At 35.4% G+C, this 22,743-nt stretch overlaps 1 protein-coding gene across 6 annotated transcripts; it reads left to right on the top strand.

Moving 5' to 3' along the window:
- The first annotated feature begins 4,457 nt into the window (after positions 1-4,457).
- Positions 4,458-15,567, top strand: ECT5 (evolutionarily conserved C-terminal region 5). Of its 6 annotated transcripts, none has more exons than XM_086650613.1 (10): positions 4,458-4,567; positions 6,201-6,539; positions 9,772-9,854; positions 10,619-10,793; positions 12,202-12,278; positions 12,681-12,906; positions 13,060-13,205; positions 13,691-14,224; positions 14,336-14,548; positions 14,888-15,567. In XM_086650613.1, exons 2-10 carry the CDS (start codon positions 6,497-6,499, stop codon positions 15,272-15,274), a joined length of 1,884 nt encoding a protein of 627 aa, XP_086506739.1. In that variant the 5' UTR covers positions 4,458-4,567; positions 6,201-6,496; the 3' UTR covers positions 15,275-15,567. The 6 variants fall into 6 exon arrangements, with proteins under 6 accessions (XP_086506739.1, XP_086506740.1, XP_086506737.1 ...); XM_086650614.1 differs by having other exon boundaries at positions 4,537-4,567; positions 9,760-9,854; positions 13,096-13,205; XM_086650612.1 differs by lacking the exon at positions 4,458-4,567 and having other exon boundaries at positions 6,205-6,539; positions 9,760-9,854.
- The last annotated feature ends 7,176 nt before the right edge of the window (positions 15,568-22,743 follow it).

Genomic DNA, 22,743 nt, shown 5'->3' with positions numbered 1-22,743 from the left:
ACATTGAATTTAAGTAAGTTCATTACATTTGGGTAGCGCTATGTTATCTCCGTAAGTTCACATTACGTCAAAATTCTTAGTGGAATTTCTCTTTCAACTAATTCGATTTCCTAAAGAAGTTTAACTTTAGGTTGATTCTAGAAATTGTTTAGAGCATTGGTTTCAACTTATGATATGGACGGTAAGAAGTGGACTCATTTTTATGTTTAATAAGAATGACATTTTATCTTTGAAATTCATTCGAGATCTCATTTTGTTTCCAATTGTTATTATACTTGTTCTTTTATCCAGTACAAACCTCAGCAATCGGATCAATTGTATTTCAAATTGTATTAACCATTCACTGTGATAGTGTATACCCAGATTGTTATAATTGACCCAGAAAATTATGCAGGCAATCTGTAATGGTGGCATATTTAGTCGCAACATAATTTTCTAAAATAAATTTTTTTGCATAAAAAAATTAATTGAGGATACTTTCTATTGTTGAGCATTTGAACTCATAAAATGAATGGTTAATATTGTTGTCTGCATCTTTAGTGGATTTGAATAAGCAGATAGTTTGAATTTAGTGAATTTACTGTTGAGCTATTGAAATCAATTTCTAGAGAAAATCGCAACTTAAACCTACAAACACAAAAAAACTAACCGGATAAAGGTTGAGAAACAACAAACATAACATTGAGAGAGAAAATCAATCTAACGAGGGAAAATGGGTAACCAGAATGAATAATTAAAGAGTTATGCCACACAAAACATAAGACTAAGAAATGTAATACTAAACAATGTGGACACTTCTTCAACAAAAAAGGAAAAACAATGTGGACACTTCAATTTCTTCGGTGAGAAACTATGAGAGACAAGAAAGAGATAATTGCACAATATAAAATACAAGTAGACAATTAAAACAAAAAAAATTTGAACTTGAAGCAAACCCCTAATTTATCTTGTTGAAAGAAAAAATTAGATTTTCAGGGCGAATCTAAATGTAATGGTGTACTGTATTATCAATTCTTGTTTGCCCCCTTCCTCCTCCTCTCTCTAAAGACAAAACACAATCTATTCTTTTTTTTTCATGGATTCTCAACAAGTTCATCTGGTGGAGTAAATTATTATTATTACAAATTTTTTCGTGTTTCTTTCAGAATTTAATATGTTTTTATTAAAAGAATAGACTCTAAATAAACTTAAGAACGGCAAAACCAAAAAATATTTTGTAAGCTCAAAAACTTATATAACATATGATATATCGCATACCTCTAGAATACCACACTTATCTTTAAAGAGTATCAATCTAAAAAATTAAAATTACAATAAGAGAATACCAAATGTAAAAAGAACTAAATAATCTAATAACATGTTTATTTTTCCATGTAACGTAAAGGGCATATTTATTCGCAAATAGGGATTGATGGTTACTTCTTCTGTTTATTTGATCTTTATCATGACACATTCTGACCCAATGGTTTGACTTGTTTTCTTCGAAATTATCTTTTATTTATCATGGTGTTATTTCTAATAGACCAAAATCTTGAATTCGTGCAATATTATTAAGTCAAATTTTGAACAAGTAATGTATGCTCTAATTTTCAGAAATAGAAATGGTTCATTTTCCTGGGACAATGTTAGCTACTTTTTAATTTACTTGTTTCTTAGTCTTTAATAAAATGCTTTAGATGATTTCTTTATTTTCCATTTGTACAGGAAGAGGAAGTGAGAAACAAAAAGGGTTGGAGACTGTTGGTAGAAAATCCCATGTGAACTACAATTCAGTTGTCGAGTATAAAGAAGTCACAGAAGAGAATCACGAGGAAGCTCCCTTTACAGAGTAGATCAAGAAAACAACAATTGTCAAATGTCTTCACAAGTATGTGACATCCACAAGAATTGTATCACAATTCCGTGAAGATTTTAGGCTAATGTTATGGATGTCTGCTTTTAAAATTCATTGAAGGATGGAATTTCTTGGAATTCTTCTGTAAGTGAAAACTATTTCCCTGGATTTACACGATTGTTTATTAATGTCACAAATATAATTGTTGGACCGATTTTTTTGTATTTGGGTCGTTACTTGGTTCATTAATTGTTAATTAACTTTTTCTAAAAATTTCCAAATTGTAATTTGTATATTGACTTCTTCTGTTGCCAAAGGGCATTCCCCCGCCCTACGGGCGGGGGCCCCGCCCTACGGGCGGGGGTTATGCCTAGTATGAATATGATACATACATACTTTGATCATACAACAACACAAGAAATAACAAACATTAATTTAAATGGTCTAAATCAGAGTAATAGACTCATTTGGTGTCCTACAGACAGTGGTAAATTTACCACTAAGTCTTACGATACTGAGATTAAGGTGTCGTTTGGCAACACTAAAATAAGTTACTTTTTTGCTTATTTAAGTAGAAAAGTCAAAAAGTTAGTTTGGTATGCAAAAATACCAACTTCATTTAAGTTAAAATTTGACTTTTTTTTTAAGTTAAAATTTTTGGCTTTTGACTTCAAAGTAAAGCAATTTTTTTTGAGACATGCATGAATTTTACTTTACGAATTCTTTTTTTGTCTATCTCGGCTCCACTACCATAACTAAACTTCTACCACACCATTTTACCCTCACCACCACCACAACAAGCATTGCACCTCCCGCACCACCCTACCTCAACTACCACCACCACACCTTAACCACCACCTTCGTACCACCATCACCACCACCACCACCATACATCACCATACCTCGACAACAATTACCTCGTAGCTCCACCACCACCACTACCGCCGTACCTTTACCACCATCACGGTACCTTCACCACCACCGCCTTCACCGCCATACCTTCACCACCACGACGGTACCTTCACCACCACGACAGTACCTTCACCACCACCACCACCACTATACCTCCATCATTACCACCTACATATCTTATCCACCACCTTTACCACCATCACCATACCACCACCACCATAACTCTGTCACTATCACTCACATATCTTATCCACCACCACCATTGTATTTCCACCATGACCACCACCATACTTCCACCACCACCACCATACTTCCACAACTATCACCATCATACCTCCACCACCACCATTGCCACCATCATACCTCTCTACCACCACCACCGTCAAACCTCAATCACCACCACACCCCATAACCATACCTTCATGGCACCACCACTACTACCAATATCACTACTACTTCGTATACAAGAGTAAACGTGGAAATCATAAATAAATTCAAATTAAAATCAAGTATCTCTATGAGAAAGAAAAATAATTTATTAAAAGTAAATTGAGTTACCAAACTAACTTTTTGACTTTTTTTTTTACTTACAAGTAACATTTTTGTCAAATAAACTTTTAAAATTTTTTACTTTATTAAAGCAAAAGAACTTCTACTAAAGTACTTCTACTTTTACTTGCTAAACGACACCTAAGGTACCTCCAGTCTTACATGAGGAAGCTTCTGATTTTCCTTGGAAACTCTTTTGAAAGAAAAAAAATCGATGAACCCTAAGGTTCAAAACTTTATTTGGAAGATGGTTTATGGAGGTTTACCTACTCTCAGTAATATTGATAGTATAGTACATCTTATTAATCAACACTGCCTGACTAGAAGGGACAGAAACAACATACCACCTTTTCGGAAGCTGTCTCAAGTATATGGATCTAAATCATCAAGCAGGTACTCTTGATCTACGACGAAGGTTTACATATCCGGTCAGAACTTTGAAGCATATTCTTCTACAAAATGAAAAAGCTAACAAGGAATGATATACCTTGACTTACTTGATATGGGAATGGTGGAAACTTAGATGTGAGCTCCACTTCCAGCTAAAAGAACCTGATCTTGCTCGATGTTGGTGGAATACAAAGGAAGCTTCGAGGACGTAATAGATCTAACACTTGTATCTCCAACTAACAATGTTTTACAGGAAGCTAGCTGGTGTCCTCCACCACAGGGGTGAATCAAAATTATTTTTGATGGATCATACAAAGATGATAAGGCTTCTTGTGCAACCATTGCTAGGGATTCAGATCGCCGGATCTTAGGTATGAAGGTAAAGGTGGTTCTTCCTAAATTGGTTATGTTCAATGAGATATTAGGGTTAGAAAGATCTCTGGAGATGGCGGAGGAATTAGGGTTGGTGGGTTTTATAATAGAAGGGGATGCAAGGGTACTTATCCAACTTATATCAACCGCTGATCTAGAAGTACCGTGGCGATTGATGAATGAAATCGACGACCTAAGATCGAGGGTGAGCGAACGACAAGTGGAGTTGGCGTATTGTAACCGACTTAGCAACCAGGACGCCCACGTTCTTGCGACTTCGGCTTTGCCCCCATAACTTTCAAGAATTAGTTTTGATCCTTTTGTGGTTAACTTTGTTATAGTTTAGTCATGTTTTGTAACATTCTTTCCTTTCTTTCGGACTACATTGTAACTCTTATTCAGTTTAAGGTTTTTTTTCTCAACAAAAAAAAAGTATTTTTACCTCGACAATAATTATGAAAATTTTTATGTGTAATAGCAAAAAGAAAATTACTATTAAGTGGTAATTAGGTGGGGGTAGTGGATAGGGATTTAGGAGGACATTCGTGGACAAAATGTCTCGTAGACATTTCGAGACATTTTAAGACATTTCGAGACATTTGTCTGTAGACAAAATGTCTTTATAGACATTTTAAGACATTTGATTCATGGACAAAAAGTCTTTATAGACATTTCAAGACATTTGGTTTATAGACAAAATGTTTTGGAGACATTTCAACATATTGAATCCATGGACAAAATGTATAGTGGATATTATTATTATATTATTATTATTATTATTATTATTATTATTATTAATATTATTATTATTATTATTATTATTATTATTATTATTATTATTATCTCATCATGGATGACAATTGGTAGGCATTTATTATTTTAGTATTATCATTATTGTCTAACCATACAAAATAATATATTTGTACTCATATTTTAAAAATATATTTTTCGAGTTTTGTGGACGTCTGTGGATATCTGAGGACATTTATGGACAATTGGTGGACATTTATTTATTTAATTTTATCATTATCGTTTAATCATATGGAATAAAAATAATTGTACCATTATTTCGAAAATATATTTTTCGACTTTGTTAGCCATCCGTAGATATCTGTGAACATTGAAGGACAATTGGTAAATATGTATTATTTTATATAGTATAATAATATATATATATATATATATATATATAATATGATAATAATATAATATAGTAATATGATAATAATATCATTATTACTATAATATAATATAATAATATAATAATATAATAATATAATAATACAATAATATAGTAACATATAATAAGATAATAATAATATAACATAGTAATATAATAAGATAATATTATAAAATATAATAATAATAATACAATAATATAATAATAATATAATAATAATAATACAATAATATAATAATATAATAATAATAATACAATAATATAGTAATATAAGAAAATAATGTAATAATAATAGGATAATAATAATATAATATAGTAATATGATAATAATATCATTATTACTATAATATAATAATAATAATATAATATAGTAATAATATAATATAGTAATAATATAATATAATAATAATACAATAATATAGTAACATATAATAAGATAATAATAATATAGTATAATAATATAATAATAAGATAATATTATAATAATATAATAATAGTATAATATAGTAATGGCAATAATATCATTATTACTATAATAAAGTATTATAATAATTAATATTTTTATATATTATTTATTATAAATTATTTAATCTAATTTGATAATAATAATTATTTTTATATTTCTTAATGAAATGTCTACAAGTGTCTTCCATATTTTGAGAGACATTTTCTCTCCAAAAGCTCTCCAAATTTACACTAAAATGTCCTCACATGTCTCCAAAACCAATTTGTCTTGAAATGTCCTTAATTTCGTGTCTCTAACGAATACCACAGACATTTCAGGACATTTGAAATGTCTCAAACGAATAACACGGACATTTAGAGACATTTTGAGACATTTTAAATGTCCTCAACCAATAACACAGACATTTGGGGACATTTAAAATGTCCCCAACCAATAACATAGGATTTGGAGGGACATGGCAATGTCCCTCCAAATCCCCAACCACTACCCCCCCTTAGTGTTGTGGTAAAGGTAGAAATGAGAACAATAAAAATTGAAAACAAGCATTGATGCCCACACCCTGCAAAAGATGGTCAATTAAGCCGTCAAAGCAATTGCCCCTTTCGACTCTTCTACATCCTAAAACCCTCTCTTTCTCTCTCCACCTAGATCTCCCTCTCTCTCTCTACAAGCACATCACCAGCTCGAATCACAGAGACTCCGTAAAAGATCCTTAATAGAAGAGGAATATATTCGTTCTCTTTAATTTACTATTAAGTTAGATTCTGGAGTTGAAAATTCGTCTCTTTGATTAATGGCGGCAACCCACCAAGTACCGGATCGAATCCTTTCAAAGGGTATGTAGAATTCTCTTTCACCATTTACATACGAGTAAATTCCAATTGAAAATTGTCATTTGTTCTATCATTTGTACATCAGTATGCCCTAATCTAACTTTCTTTCTGTGTGTATATATGGGATTTTAATTTGGTAATTGCTTTTGATTAGATGGGTCGTACTGTTTAGTTAATTTCTTGTTGTGTCTTACTTTAGGGTTCGAGAGTAAGCATGTATTCATGTCTACCAAACTGAATTATGCAATTCCTCAAAAAGATACATTTTTTTTCCAAGTTCTTCGAGAATAGGTTATTGAAATAAATCGAATTTGATGTTATTGTACCGTATTTACTCCAAGTTCGTTGTTTACAGCATAAAGGATAAGGTAAATCCTAGAGTCAGTTGGTATTGCTCTTTAATTAGACCATATTTCTGATGCAATTCTTTACGCTCAACTGTTCATTTGTTTGAAATGGTATTTGGATCCAACAATATTTGTGTGTTGTGTCTGTGGGGTGGGGTGGGCGGGAGAGTGGTGGTTATGGTGGCTAGGGTTTGTCGGTTGTTGTACTGTCATCTCGGATTAGAGCAATGAAACTGCACAACTTTTCTGGTTTTCTTTTCCGAACTCCGAAGTGACAAAATTTTGACATGCCCCTGGTACTTATCCTTGTAATTGTGTTCGTAAATGATCAAGATGACTGGGGGTCTTCTCTACTTCGAAAAATACCATTACGCCTTTTGATAGTATATAAATTGCGTCCCGTTCTTTCGCAATTTACTCCATCTGTAAAAATCATGTTTTTTTGTTGTATTTTGCATGATGGTCGATATTGCTTTTGAGTAGGAGTTTGAGTACTACGCCTATAGTACCTATTTGATAGTGCCCAGAGCTGTAATATTCTATCTCAACTTTGAAAATATGTTTTTTTTTTTAATTCTGGGGATCTAATTAGATCAACCATCAGTTAAAATTTCATATTGGACTCGTTATATGAGCTAGAACCTGGTTAGCTACTAAATAGTATATTGCCATACGATGCATTGTACATATGCTGGTTGTAACGTGTAACTGGTGGAAATTATCTCAATTCTGAAGAAAGTTGAAGCTCTGCTATGAACTCATAGTTATGAATCTGGTAACTAACTATATATCATCATACAAATAATTCTCGTGGAAAAATCGATGCAGGTTCAGAGTCTAATATTTGGTATACACCATGCGACATGTCATGCTTTTGTTTTTCAAAATTGTATCTTTTATACTTACTGCGTGTTTAGTATGCCGCATTTTATTGCCTTAATGGGTTTGTAAGATTGGTTAAGATGTGGTGCCCTCGTCCCTAGTGTCACTTATGTTATGTATCTCCTATCACGAGTTGACCTATGATTCCATGAACATGTTTTTGGGTGGGCTTTGCGCTTAACGGATAAAGGTATCTCGATTAAGGCATAATGGTCCTCTAGCTCATCTTATTTATTTAATGCTTTATTATTATTAGTATTATTGTTATTATTATTATTAATATTATTATTATTATTATTATTATTATTATTATTATTATTATTATTATTATTATTATGTATTTGTAATATGTGAATCAGATACTTTCTCTTTCCATTGATCTTCCCCCTCATATTTTCAGTGTCGTCTATTTTAGCTATATTTGATATTTTTTTGTTACCTAGATTGGGAAATAGGATTTCACAAGCCCATTATATTTAGGAAATATCGTTATCATATATAAGTGCTTTGGTTTTATTTGAGGATTGATTTTCTTATTTTGAAGAAGATAATTTGAAGAACAGCTTTCATATTTTCGGTAAAATTGTTTACTTTAGTTAAATCTTATATCGATTTTGATTTTCTAAGATCCCCATATCATTACATGTAAACCTCCGTTGCGTCAGCGTACACGTTTGCATAAAGTTGGTATCATAGCCAGTGGCAAGGAAATGAAAGAAGTGCTTGCAAAACTTCTATTGTCTAATAAATTTGAAGCTAGGCAAGTGTCAATGAAGATGGAGAGAGAGGAGACAACCTCCTCCATAAACAAGTTGATGAGTCTTGACATCAATTATTCACAAACCCATGACTTCAATCTGGACAATTATCTCACTCATGCCTTCGGCCAACCCACTGGTAGTACTCTTTCTCCCATCACAACAAAAGATAAATCATTCTACTTTGAGTCACTCACCTCCTATATTTGTTGACTAAAAGAAGATGAGAAAGAAGAGGTGATGAAGACAACTAAAGTGTACGATGACATACCAAAATAATGGAATCCTTGTGGAAGTTCCAAAGTGTTGAGTATTTAAGAGCTTATAGAAGCGCTACTCTTGCATCCGCCACAACCCGTCGACATCAACCCTTTCGACGTCGCATCCCCCTTCATCTTAGAGAAGAGCTACTCTTCTATCCACCACGACTCGCCGACATCAACCCTTCAGAGGTCACGCCCCCCTTCATCTTATTGAAATACACCACTAGAGATGATAGTGCTAAAACTATGCAATCGTTGCAACAACGATATGTTAGCCCTTCGATGTGTATAGAGAAGAATGTTTATGCTAAAACACATCCATTTTGTGGAAACTTGAAGGTTCCATTCGAAATTCCATCCTTGCACGTACTACAACTCTGAGGTTTGTGGAAGTTCACATTTGAGCCGTCGAAAGTACGGTGAAACGAAGACTCCGTCATCTGACTGTTCAAAGTAGATTCAAAGGCAGAGTTCGATGATGAACTTTCTTCAGAGGGACGGTGGATGCTGTGTTTGCTTCAACTCTCTCTCTCTCTTCTCATATTTTCCTTTTCTTTTATTTTATCAATATTAGATATTCTTTTGTTTCCTAGATTGAGTGAAATAGGATTTTAAAAAGTCATTACATTTAGGAAACGTTACTATAATAACAATTATTATTATAGCTAAGGGCTTGGGTTTTATTTGAGGATCAATTTTGAAGATAAATATTTTAGAAGATAGTTTGAAGAAGTTCGACAATTGTCAGTAATATCGTTGGATTTAGTTACATCTTATATCGATTTGACTCAAAGATTCGAAAATCATCACATGTAAACCTTCATATCTTTTTGCTTGCGCGTACACATTACATAATTGTATTTTCGTGGGTCAAACGCTAATAAATATCTTCTATTTATCGAAAGGTTATTTACTTTGTCTTTTAATATAAAGGTTCTTGATTTATCACTGGTTAAATTTTTTCCTCAATAAGTACATAATACAGACTTCCCAGAATCCACTGAGCCGCTGAACTTAGCAACCCTGGATGTAGAAGAGAAACCTTCTTCAAATAACTTGAATGCCCAGGTACTTTTCGGTTCTTCTCATTTTACTTTTTTTGTTGATGTTAATTAAATATTCTACATATCTATATATATATATATATATATATATACATATCTATATATATATACATATCTATATATACATACATACATACATACATACATACATACATACATATATATACATATATTATATATATACATACATATATATGGACATAATCTAATGTCACTTTTTGTGAAAGTTTCCTGTAGTGGCAGCAACATGGTCACTTCAAAATACCCACCTAAAACTTTTAACAACAACGTCGATAAACTTTGCTTTGACCGGCGATATCCTACGGTCAGAATTTGTAGTTCTAATGTTCAGAAAAAAGTTATAGTGTTTCTATGAGCAGACCCCCCATTCATGATTCATGAACCAGCTTCCTGGTTATTTTCTTCTGAGCGATACGTAAATCTTGTAATAGGTCATCTTCCCAAGCTTTTTGTGGACCTTGCCTTACATACACACACACCCACACACACATATATATGTATGTGTATATATACCTAGTTTGAACGAATCACTGTTTCTGAGTTGTCCGTAGTTACTGAAGGAAGTCCTTTATTGAATGGCAAGGCTAGCTAATTCTTGGTTATTTCATAAACCTAGTTTGAATGAATTCCAGTTTCTGAGTTGTCTGTAGTTAATGAACAAACTCCTTTTTTTAACCTGCTAGACTGCTGTTTCCTGTATTTTAATTGCAAGGCTAGCTAACTCTTGGTTAATTAATATACTTTCAGACTCTTTCCGCCAAAGATGAGAGGGTTATTCCTTCAGTTCCTTCTCAGAATGCCTCAGTAGGTCCTTCTTTAGATGTTAATGTCCATTTGGGATCCACAGGTGCAGGTGGAGATCGTAGTCCTGCCTTTTCACCTGGTGTCTATGCCCCTCAAGCGCAGACATTTTACTATAGAGGTCAGTTTGCATGGTTATTTTATGCATGATGATTTATCTGCCTTGGTAACCTATTTCATGTCACGTATATCTCACCCAAGGCCTCTATTCCATCCTATAGTTTTGTTGTAGTAAAATACCTCCTCTCCTGTTCCTGGTTTCACTGGCAGCATCATCGTCAGGAGCTTGGCTTTGCAGAATAAGTGTTGTAGTTCGTGTTCATCATATATGCAATATTAGAATTCTCTTTTCCCACACTGTTTTTTTTTAACTATGGGGTCAAGTTGTTTAAACGCATTTTAGATGACAAACAATTATGTCAAATGATCTGACAATTGGGATTCTGTATGATGTGGTCGATTTTATGAAGCGTGGTACTCACGTGGTGATGTAGGACAGAAATGGAAAAATGGAGAAATGGAATTGAAGAAGAAAATAAGTTGATTATATAATAGATAGACACTAGCATCACACTAGTACAAGCTAGGAATCACTCCTAGAGCCCTTAGGCATCACACCTTTGGGATATTTGCATCACACAAATACATATAGCTTGAATAGCTGCTGGGAAACTCTCTGTCTGTCCTCAAACAGCAAAATACAACCCTTATATATAGGGTAAAACTGATCCTTAATATCCCATACTTCTAGACTTTTAAACTTCTGAACTCCTAGGACACTAAAAGACATTAAAGAGACAGTAGATGACATTAAAGACATTAAAGAGACACTAAAAGACATTAAAGACACTTAACCATCCTAATTAATACTTAGAAACTAGTGGAATTTCCACAAAGACATGTGGATGAGGCCCACTATATTGAAGGTTCTAAGTGGGCCATTCTTGTAAGACCTGCCAAATCAGAATTTGGGTCTTGCAATACTTCTTTTGACACCTTCTATATCCCTAAAACAGTTGTTACCATTTATCTCTATCAATTCTCCCAGGCTTGAGAAAACTCGATCCCGATGAGTTAAATGCATACAATTTCTGATAAAGGTCTTGGTCAAGTACTTTGAACTCATCATCTCTATCATGTGGTCGCATGGAAATATGGAATAGTAGCTCTTGATCCTCGATTCATTTACTATTTACGAAGCCTTAGTCTGCATATGTTAATAACATCTTTTAACGTCTTTCATGAAAGGCCGCATTTAGTTTCATAAAGGGACGCCATAAATTGTATAGGTTATTAGGTTGTAATATTCAGTTAAAGATTTTTTTTAGTGTCTTAGCCTATGTTTTGTTTTGAATGTAGTTACTCGGTTTGCATATGGTATTTAAACTGATGAGCTTACTAGTATGTGATTGGGGCGCCTCCCTGCTCATAATTATCTGAAATATTATGTTATAACTGGATATGTTCTTTGTCTTGGCTTAATGTCTCATTCAAAATCATTTATGTACTCAGTTTTGCTTTAACCCCAGGTTATGAAAACAACCCTAGTGAGTGGGGTGAATATCGGCATTATGTTGGTGGTGAAAGCCTGGATGTTGGATCTCCTGTAAGTACAAATATGTCCTTCCCTAAGGTTATCAGGGACAGGGCAAGCCGGGGTTGGTTGCTCAGTTTATATATATATATATATTGTTTGATTACATCAAATGTTTCGAGCATGGTTATTTGATATACAATAATAAATTAATCATTTAAATCAACAGAGAACTGATATGTTAGATATTATGGATACTAGAATATAGTAATTCAAATGATGAAACATCAAACTTCAATGTGGTCACTCAAAAAGGCCTAATCAGAAAGACTGGAGGCCAAAATGTAAAATATATCCATTATAGTCGTGGCGTCGTCGCCTTTGACAACATTAGTTCCTCTTTCTTTGTCGGCTCTTAACTTGTTTTCTGTAAAAGTCTAACTGATTCTTCCTTTTCTATGTTATATGATTAAGGGTGTCTTCAATGATAATCCATCTCTCATGTATCATACTGGTTATGGGTACAATCCTCAAATGCCATATGGTCCATATTCTCCCGTAACAACACCTCTGCCTTCCGGTAGGGGAGAAGGTCAGGTGTACACTCAACAGCAGTTCCCGTTCTCGGGTCCACCTTATTATCAACAACCAATTCCTCCTAGCATGCCGTATATTAGTTCGCCAACACCAGTATCACAAGGTGAGCTGACCATGCCAGTTAGCATTGAACAACAAGGCGATGGCCTTCTTTTTGGGCCAAGATCTGCTGTCTCCCCTCAGTTTGGATCTTTTAGTAGAGGCAGTGGCTTTGCTGGAAACACTCGTAACTCTAGTTTTTATGATTTTCGGCAAGGTTTTGATGGGCTCGGTTCTGGTGGATTGTGGTCAGATTGGTCGAAGTTCCCAGATAGTCGGAGGCCTTTTAGTCCTTTGTTATCCCCAGCAGCTTCTGCACAACATATGGGCACACGTGGATCAGTGGGGCGGAATGTTGGAATGGTTTGTCTCTTACCTATTTTTGTGTTGCTATCTGAAGTTGTAGAGTACTTCTTTTGGATTCTGCAATTCATTTGACTGAAATATCGTGAAGGATTTAGTTACGAGAATGTTCTTCTCTGAAATCCCAAAATAATTTGCTTATTAAGTAGATATGCAAGGATTGCTTCATTCAGAGCTTTCTCGATTTCCTTCACCAACGCACCAAGATAATAAAACAAACTTTGATGCAAAATAACTTTTCATAATATATTTCCATGTCCCAGAAGTGTTTTTAGATAGCCGTAGTATTTTTGTGTAAATATACTTGAGCATTCGAACTAGTAAACTGGTACTCTGGCTACATCCTTCATTCACAACAGTTTCCTAGCTCCTAATTTCCTTACCCAGTGAAAGAACAGAAAATGAAAATATGTCACTGAAAGCCCAAGTTTGCTATCCAATTTTGTTACAGAAAAAAATACACTCACTGTATCGTGTTTTTGCAGACCTCGCAGCAACAGAGACCATTTTATGGGGTTGGATCGGGTTCAAGCTCTTATAATAGAAGCAACCTGAATCATGAAATTCATCAAAACTCTAGTTTTGGAAGTGTTTCAGGAGCTACTTTCGGAACGAATGAACGCTGGCTCACAATTGACAAGGCTCGACAACGTGCAAGAGATAGCATGTCTTCATGCGACTGTAACGGCTCACCTGATATCCTTAGTGAGCAAAACCGTGGGCCGAGATCCTCAAAGCCAAAGAGTCAGATGACAAATGAACATGGTTCTTCTGTGGGTGGTGGTAAGATTTTATCATCTTCTGAGGCCCGTACAGAACCATACAATCAACCAGACTTTGTCACAGAGTATGAAGATGCCAAATTTTTCATAATCAAATCTTATAGCGAGGACAATGTTCACAAGAGCATTAAGTATGGTGTCTGGGCTAGCACTTCAAATGGGAACAAAAAATTAGATGCTGCTTATCGTGAAGCAAAGGAGAAACAGAACGCCTGCCCGGTTTTTCTCTTCTTCTCGGTAATCGACCTGACATAAATCGGGGCGAACTCCCTGTTAGTTTACTATATCAATGGGTTGGTTAATTTATCTACTTTAATTTGTTATTTTATGTTTTTATTGAAACTTCAGGTAAATGCTAGTGCACAGTTTTGTGGGTTGGCCGAGATGGTGGGACCTGTAGATTTCGACAGGAGTGTGAGTTATTGGCAGCAAGATAAATGGAGTGGGCAGTTCCCCGTCAAGTGGCACATAGTAAAGGATGTACCAAATAGCCAGTTTCGTCACATTATACTCGAAAATAATGATAATAAACCCGTAACCAACAGCCGGGATACTCAGGAGGTAAGATTTGATCCATTACTTCAAAATTTAAATTTGCTACTTAATTTTGACTCTTCACTCTTTAACCAGGTATATCTATCATTGTTATGAAGAACAACTACATTTATTTTCCTCTGATAGTATTGTTCCCAATTACTAAAAATTTTCAAACATTTACATCTGAAACTGAATAAGAAGACCAATAATGCTCTGAGGAGCTAGGTGAGCATAAGTTCAAAGTCCTGAAGTCAAAGTTTCTTGAACTTTTGTCTTCCTACAGGCTACATGTTAAACAATGTATGTCACTGTTTGTCTCTAACTTATCCACTCGTCTGATTTGCTTGTACTTCACCTGCATAGGTGAAATTGGAACAAGGTCTTGAGATGTTGAGCATCTTGAAGAGCTACGAAACTGATTTATCAATCTTGGACGACTTCAACTTTTACGAAGAACGGGAGAAAGCAATGCAGGATAGGAAGGCGAGACAGCAACAACAACAACAAAGCAGCTTGAACAATCAGACGGCACCTTCATTTGTTGAAAAGAGTGGGCAACCATGGAATGTAGTAACTAATGAATCTCTCAATCAGTTGCCGAAAAGCTTCGCTCAAGTGGTTCGTTTGGAAGAGAATAAAAATCGCGATGAGCTCGCAACAGATAAAGGAGGATCGTCCACCACCGATCCCATTGGTAACGGACTCAATAAACTTGAAGAAAAAGTGGAATCACTGAGAATCAGTGGTTGATGGGTATGGTTAGTTGCACGATCCGATTGCATTGGCATTGGTATCGGAGGTTTTAGGCTGACAAGGAATGCATGTATAGTATGAAATCCCTGCAGCCAATTCCATTGTAATCTTATTTCATTTTTCTGTTTTCTTTCTTTAAGGTTGTTGATGCTTTTATTTCATAAGTAGTTTCTGTTTGTTTGTTATGTATGGGGTGAGAACAGTAATATGTAGCTGTTGGTTAATGTAATAATCTGATAAAACGTCCCAAACTTGGAAGGGTTAAGATTAATAAAAAATAATGCAGCAAAGAAGTTCTTATTTCTCTTTTCAGAATTAAGATGCTATTCATGGGTGTTTATTATATATATGTTCTTCGTGAACTTAGGTGTATAAGGTTGTGTTTGTTGCGAGACGACTGCATGATCTTACAAAATTTCAAAACTTTTGTCGATTGCAAATTTATGAAACCCATGTGAAATCCTCAATTGACATACAATAACAAAGACTTACGAAATTTAGCGATTCCCAAAACCTTGGGAGACGATCGCATGATCTTACAAAATTTCAAAACTTTTGAGTCGATTGCAAATTTATGAAACCCATGTGAAATCCTCAATTGACATACAATAACCAAGACTTACGAAATTTAGCGATTCCCAAAACCACAAAACGATGAAGAGCGAAGTATGAAGACATTTGGAAGATCATTGAAGATAAGTTTGGGAGGTGTAATAATTTTCCTAGCTTTCTTAACTAATAAGCCTTTTTGGCAGCTGTCTTCTGATCATATAACTCTTTTAATTTCCTCCATAGACCAAAAGCAGAAGTCTCCGTCGATACATGATAAAAAACACTGGGCTCTACCCATTGTTGAATAAATACAACAACAACCTTTTGATCTAATACTTTCCAGTCTTCTTTATCCATCTTCATCGGTTTTGTACCGTGATTTTCAACGTTGCAGTTAGGTGTTTGCAGTGTAACAAATCTCCCACTTTTTGCTTTCCACATCATATAGTTTTCTCCATCTAAACTAATTGTGCGTTTAATATTCACTTCCATATTTCTGAACCATAAATTTAGCCTGACCTCTGGTATCACTTGTCAGGGAAAATAATCTAAATAACTTGTTCACAAATATGAAGATAAAAGATGTGAAAGTAAAAGCAGAGAAACCAAGATTACTTTCTGTGGCAAAAAAATTCCTCCAAGATAGAAGACAAAAAACCAGGGGACCTAGTCAAAAAATCTTCCACTATGATGATAATAATGGGTTACACAATCCCCCTAAAACAATAGGGGATTAATCAACTCTTCAAGATGTGAAGACAAGGATAACAATTCTTCACCATAACTATGGTGGATAAAACTGAACAAGAAAGGAGAAATAGATATCTCCCACTCTTTAAGATTTGAACAAATCCTAGATTTCCACAAAACCTGAAGAAGTTTAACGCAAACTAAATTGCTTGACAAGTTCAATAAACTTCTTTTTCTCCTAAGAAATATTCTTCTTTCAGGAAATAGGGTCGTAAGCCCAACTTCCTGAAATCTTTAGTAAAAAAGACAACTTAAGAATTTGTCTATTTAGGCAGCACATAAGTTTTTAAATTATGCCTCAAGCCCAATTTTAAATTCAGAATACTTTTTAATGAAGAAATTGCCCATACTTTAGCAACTAAATTACTCTCAAAACCTTACATAAAAAATTGGCTATAATTGATTAAGCGCACCGAGAGAGAACGAAAAACTGACTGTCGAAATTGGCGAGCTAAAATTCGATGATTTGAGCCAGCAAATCATCAATCTATTGTAGGTTTATATTTGTTGTAATGTTTATGTTCAAACTTATTGGATTTGGGTTGGTTGAAATTTCGGGAAAATTGGGCGATTCTTTGAGTTAGTTGAAATCTTGTTGGATTTAGTTTGTTTCGTTGAAAATTGAGAATTCAATGTGTATGGGGCAAAATAAGTCACCTGGAGCGCCTCCAGAAATCGACGATAAATGGGCTTACACGATGACCAAGCCTATGAATTAATACCTAATGGACCCGACCCATTTATCTTCGGACACCCCGAAGCAACGTTAAAATACGCAAGCACATCTAGCCCGGATAAAGAGGCTGAGACACTATAAAATGACCGAGAAGAGAATCATACAGGCATCCCAATTCTCTGGCAACCAACTGATAACTCACTTTATCTCTCGATAATCTAGTAATCGGCAAACACATCGAGTACTGTACGTCTATTATCATCTCTTATCTGAGATCTAAGACATTCAAGTCACTTTCTCTCTCATATAGTCTTGCTCTTTCATAGAGGGTGACTCTCTCACATAATCCTGCTTTCTCTTTCATATTCAAGTATTGTTACGGTCTTACATTGTAGCACCCTCCCTATAAAGAGGTGCCTTAAGCAAAAACTAGGGGTGCAAATAGCATAACCCTTATAATTCTTTAAAGACCTCTTAAGTAACCCTACCTCATTCGTTTATTCTCTTAACTGTTTCCATACGTGATTTGAAGGAGGGGCAACAATCTAGAGTGAGAAAGTGGATTCTAGAGAGAAGAAAAGTGGGAAAGAGAAGGAACTTCAAAGGGATTTGCTAAAGGGTTTGGTTTCTTCGTCTTCGTACTACATCTCGGTAGGTTTCTTCTTCCCTAGGGTTTACATAGCCCTCTTCGATTTTAAACCTAGTTTTGAATAGGTAGAACTATAATAGCTTTAAACTTGCAATTGTTGCTAGGTTATCATCAAATTAGTACCAATTAGTGATACAATAGACATATACTATGATTAGAAACTAATTCCAATAACAATAAAGTAACCCTAGAACATTATATTTATATTAATAGAGTATTTATATACCCGGACAGCAACCTATGCTATTAAAGTTAAATAAATTTAGTATAAATTGATCCGGACGGCAACCTAGAAGCTAAGAATTATTTGTGTTTATGTTATTGTTATTGATAATTGATTGTATGAGATGATATGTATGATATTGGAGCATAAGTGCTACCAATAATTGTGTGTGATATATTGCTTTAGGTTGTTAACCTAGAAAGCATAGGCTAGTCGAAACCAAGAATGGTGGGCTCGACATGTGGATCGATTGCAAACACTAGTTACTGATGTGATATTAGATAACTTGGTGGACCATGATCTTGAGTTTCGTTATGGATTGAACTAAGACTGGTTGGCTCGACATGTGGGTCGATGCAAACACGGGTTTGTCAATGTGATATTGGACAACCTAGTGGACCAGGGGCTTGAGTTCTAATATGGATTGACGGTTGTAACCCATAGGTGGTTGGCTCGACAGGATGATCGATGCAAACACAAGTTCATTCTTGTGGACCACATACTTCTAGTTTGAGAAGTAATTTACCAACTAGAGGTTGGCTCGCCTCCTGCTCATATGTGAAGTGCTCGTGTTGCACGGATCCCCTTTATGTGTGGTATCCCTTGTCTATTGAGAGGTTTAAGTCGATGCAAACACGGATGGGAAGTGAAGCTATCTTGTGGACCCCAAAATTGGTTATGCCCCTCCAAAAGGGAAGTTGTATTGTATGAATCTTTTCAACCGTGTAACAGGTTGACTTCAGTTGTGTTGGCACGAAAGGTGTAACTCAATGGACCAAGTTATTGTTTTTCTTCTGTTTGGTACTTGGTTTTGTTGTTGAATTAGTCTATTTAGACCTTAGGTAATTAGAAATGTACTGGCTCGGTTCTGACCCAACCTACTATTTTTCAGGTGATAGAGATCGGGGGGCGCCACCAGTTTGATCTCAGTTCGTCAGCTCGGAGTTTCTTTCTTAGTTTTCGCTTTTGAGATTAGGTAGTTATTTGGAGTTTCGCCTCCTAGCAGTTATTTCTTTCATTCGTTCTTGTCCGACCTACGTGTCGATGATTTAGAAACATTGTTTGAGTTAAGAAATTTTAATGAATTCCTTTTAGATGATTTATTGATTCTTATAAGCTTCACATTTGATATTATTTGTCTCTTTTGATGGACATATCGACTATGTTTACTGTTTTGCGGAGAAATGCTTTGAGTTTAGGTTTTCATGGCGGCCGACGTGGAAATCTAGATTTGGAGCGTTACATGCATCCACATACAGGACCTTATCAAATACTGTGCATAGAGGGTACGAGACTTTTTATCATTCACAAAGGTACGGGATCTCACTAGGTACAGGACCTTATCAAGTACAGGACCTTTGAGGAAACAAACACATACTTTCCCCAGAAAGTACAAGTACACCACTTTATCAAGGGTTCGACTACTTTATTAAGGGTTTGCTTACTTTATTTAATTAAGACCCTTAAAGCTTTCTACATCACCCACGTGATTATCTACAAGGCCAGACCCTTAAAATATCACACGTGATTATTAACAAGGTCAGACCCTTAAAGATTCCTACTTTATTTACGGTACTTACCCCCGACCAAGGTGAACCTCATCAGGGCTGCCTTATTCAAGGATAGACCTCATAGGTTGTCATATTCTCTCTCCAAGCAAGTCAGTCTACCTGCAGAGATCGAGTTCTGGCCACTCTACGAGTCGTTCTATACTCCGACCATTCCTCTCCACAGTAATATTCTAGGTATAACATTCACGTATCTATTACTTCTCTAGCAAGCTTACTGACTTGACTGTCAGAGTCCCTTTGGTCGGCACCATCCTGGTGTCCCCAAGAGACCTCACAGTCACGTTTGTTTGTCCCTTGTCACAGGTTAGGCCCAAAGACGTCGTCGGTACCCATAAAATATTAACAAGTGAAGGTTCGACTTCCGGTCAATGGCCCGATCTTCTTGACTTCTTGACCCGCGATTTCGGCCCCTCACACTATGAAAATTGGTTATACAATGTTAGTTACGATGTTTATGTTCAAACTTCTTTGTTGGATTTATATGGAAGTTGTGGAAGTATAGTTGATGCAAGGAATGTGTTTGATAAAATGCTTGAAAGAGATGTCGTTGCTTGGAATGCAATGTTAGTTGGTTATACAAGATTTGAGTTGGTTGAAATAGTTGAGAAGTTGTTTGATGAAATGCTTGTGAGAAAAGTTTCTTCTTGGACAATCATGATAGGTGCTTATGTTCATGATTGGAAGTTTGCAAGGCACTGCAAGGGGTTTGCAAGGTACTGCAAGGTGATTGCAAAAAATATTTAAAGCAATAATAGAATGACAAAATATAATTTTATAAGAGCTTGAAATTATTAGGGAAATGTTGTTGACCTTCTTTTTACGGGGTTCAGGTGAGGAGCCCCTGTTTTTCTGTAAAAAATTTCAAAGCAATCAATAGAATAAAATATGTAAGTTTAAGTATTTGAAATTTAGAATCTATTTAAAAAGATTAAAAGAAACATTTAAGCATTATGTAATTGTTTTTACAACTCTTTCAAATCAATTCAAAAAATAATTTGCAAACATCTTGCAAGACACAGCAAGGTGTTTGCACTTGCAAAATGCTTGCAAGGCACTGCAAGAGTCTGCAGGTGTTTGCAAGGCACTACAAGGCATTTCCAAGGCACACTGTAAGGTGTTTGCAAGGCACTGCAAGTATTTGCAAGGGACACTGCAAGGTGTTTGCAAGACATTATAAGGTATTTGCAAGACACTGCAAGGTGTTTCCATTCTATTCCAAACCTAAAGTAACGACAAACATGAAAACAAAAAGAAGACAAACATTGATCTAAATGCAATCATCATAAATCACCCAAAAGAGATTAATCGTATACCTCTTCCAAATAATCATTGTATTCTCTTAAACCTAGAGGTAATAAATGAGACTCAGTTATGGGGTATCAAATTTTGGGAACTATTCTCTCACTTTCTACTGATATAGAGAAGTATTTTAGTGGGAAGGAACCCATTGTGAAACTGTCGAAGTGCTCACTGGTTGTCGGAAGAAAGATGGTGTCTGCAAGTCTTACTTCAAGTTGAGTTCTTTGTTCTGGCCCCGAAAAGAAGATGAGATGATGCCTTTGTTTCTTCCTCTGGGTTTTTATAAACACACTCCTCCTTTTGCTGAGAGAATAATTTCCTCTTTTTGAAAATATCCAATCCCTATAATCAGTACCAAGATAAAGAGAGGAATTTCCTTCTCTCTAGAAAATAGCTTTTCCAATCATCCAACTGAATCCTCCTTCTACTCTTTCCATCTCTGTCTTCAACGCCCTCTTACTCCCTCTAACTCAATTTCTGTAAGACAAACTAATACTCCAATCTTTCCAGCTTAGTCTTTCTAATTCTGTTACCATTCTTCCTTTCTTTAGAATAAGAGATTATCTTCTATCAATATCCAGCACTTTCCTTCTCTATAATCTCTAGTTCTTTCAATGCTCTATCACGTTATCTCTCTCTCTCTCTTTTATATCTGTTGTTTATGAGAAGATAAGAGAGGAAATAGACGTAAATACCAGGAAAAAAATAACTGCTGTGTTGGCTAGATGGAGAGCTGATTCGGCGCTTCGCGGCAAGAGGAAGAGCTCACGACGACCAACTTCGTCAGCTTAGGCCATGCATGTGGAAACAATTTGGATCGTTAGATGCTGTCGTGTCCACGATGATATTTTGTGCTCGGGTGTATGGAAGCAAGGACTCCTGAATATTTTGAATTGCACCGAAATTGCGATAGAGAATAGCCCACGCGCGAGTTGATCTATACACATGCCCTTCTTAATCTTTGATCAATTGACTTCTGCTAGAACTTTGACCTGGTCTATTTTTCGCATCACGACTCCGATTTGACACTCGTTTTAGCCGTTGGGTTTTCCCTCGACTCTACTTTGTATCTCAGTATCAACATTGGCCAAAATTACAAGATCACCCTTATCACCAAATGACCAAAATGCCTTTGTGTGTGTCTCTCTCGTTTTTATTCTTTTTTCGTGCTCAATTCCTTAAAACACCTCTGAGTAAGAGAAACAAACAATTCATCAGAGTAACTGCTCGAGATGGACTAACTAGCCCAAGTAAAGAGATTCAGATGGGACATTTTCATGTCTCATCAAACATCCCCAAACTTAGATTTTGCTAGTCCTCGAGCAAAACAGAAAAATAAAACTAAACCTAATTCACCACTTTGATAGGGAATCACGATTGCACTTAGCACGTGCAACAAGCCCTTAAACTTCAAGGTTATCCTAGAGGGCGAGTTCTATCTCGTGACAGTTTGCAGTGAATATACCCACAAAATTCAGTATTTCAAAATCCAGAAGGGTTCAAATCTAACATTGACAAAAAAAATTTATCCGGTAGAAATTTTCGAAAGCTAATGAAAATGAAATCCCAGTCAACCAGACCATACAAATGCTAAAAATGTCTTCACTAGTAATCTAGACTCGAAGTGCACGTGACCAACCAATATGAGCGTCATTTTAGTTCTGAAAAGATAAGATCTCGATTACCGTCTTAGTCCATTTCGCCTCGATTGTTGCCTCACGGTCATACACTTAGAAATTTAAGTCA

Source organism: Eschscholzia californica, unplaced genomic scaffold (assembly GCF_041429995.1).
Source record: "Eschscholzia californica isolate CP2 unplaced genomic scaffold, dmEscCali1.0.p SCAF_6, whole genome shotgun sequence".
Taxonomy (NCBI): Eukaryota; Viridiplantae; Streptophyta; class Magnoliopsida; order Ranunculales; family Papaveraceae; genus Eschscholzia; species Eschscholzia californica.
Note: the sequence above shows the minus strand (reverse complement) of the source record. Positions and strands in the feature narration are given on the sequence as shown.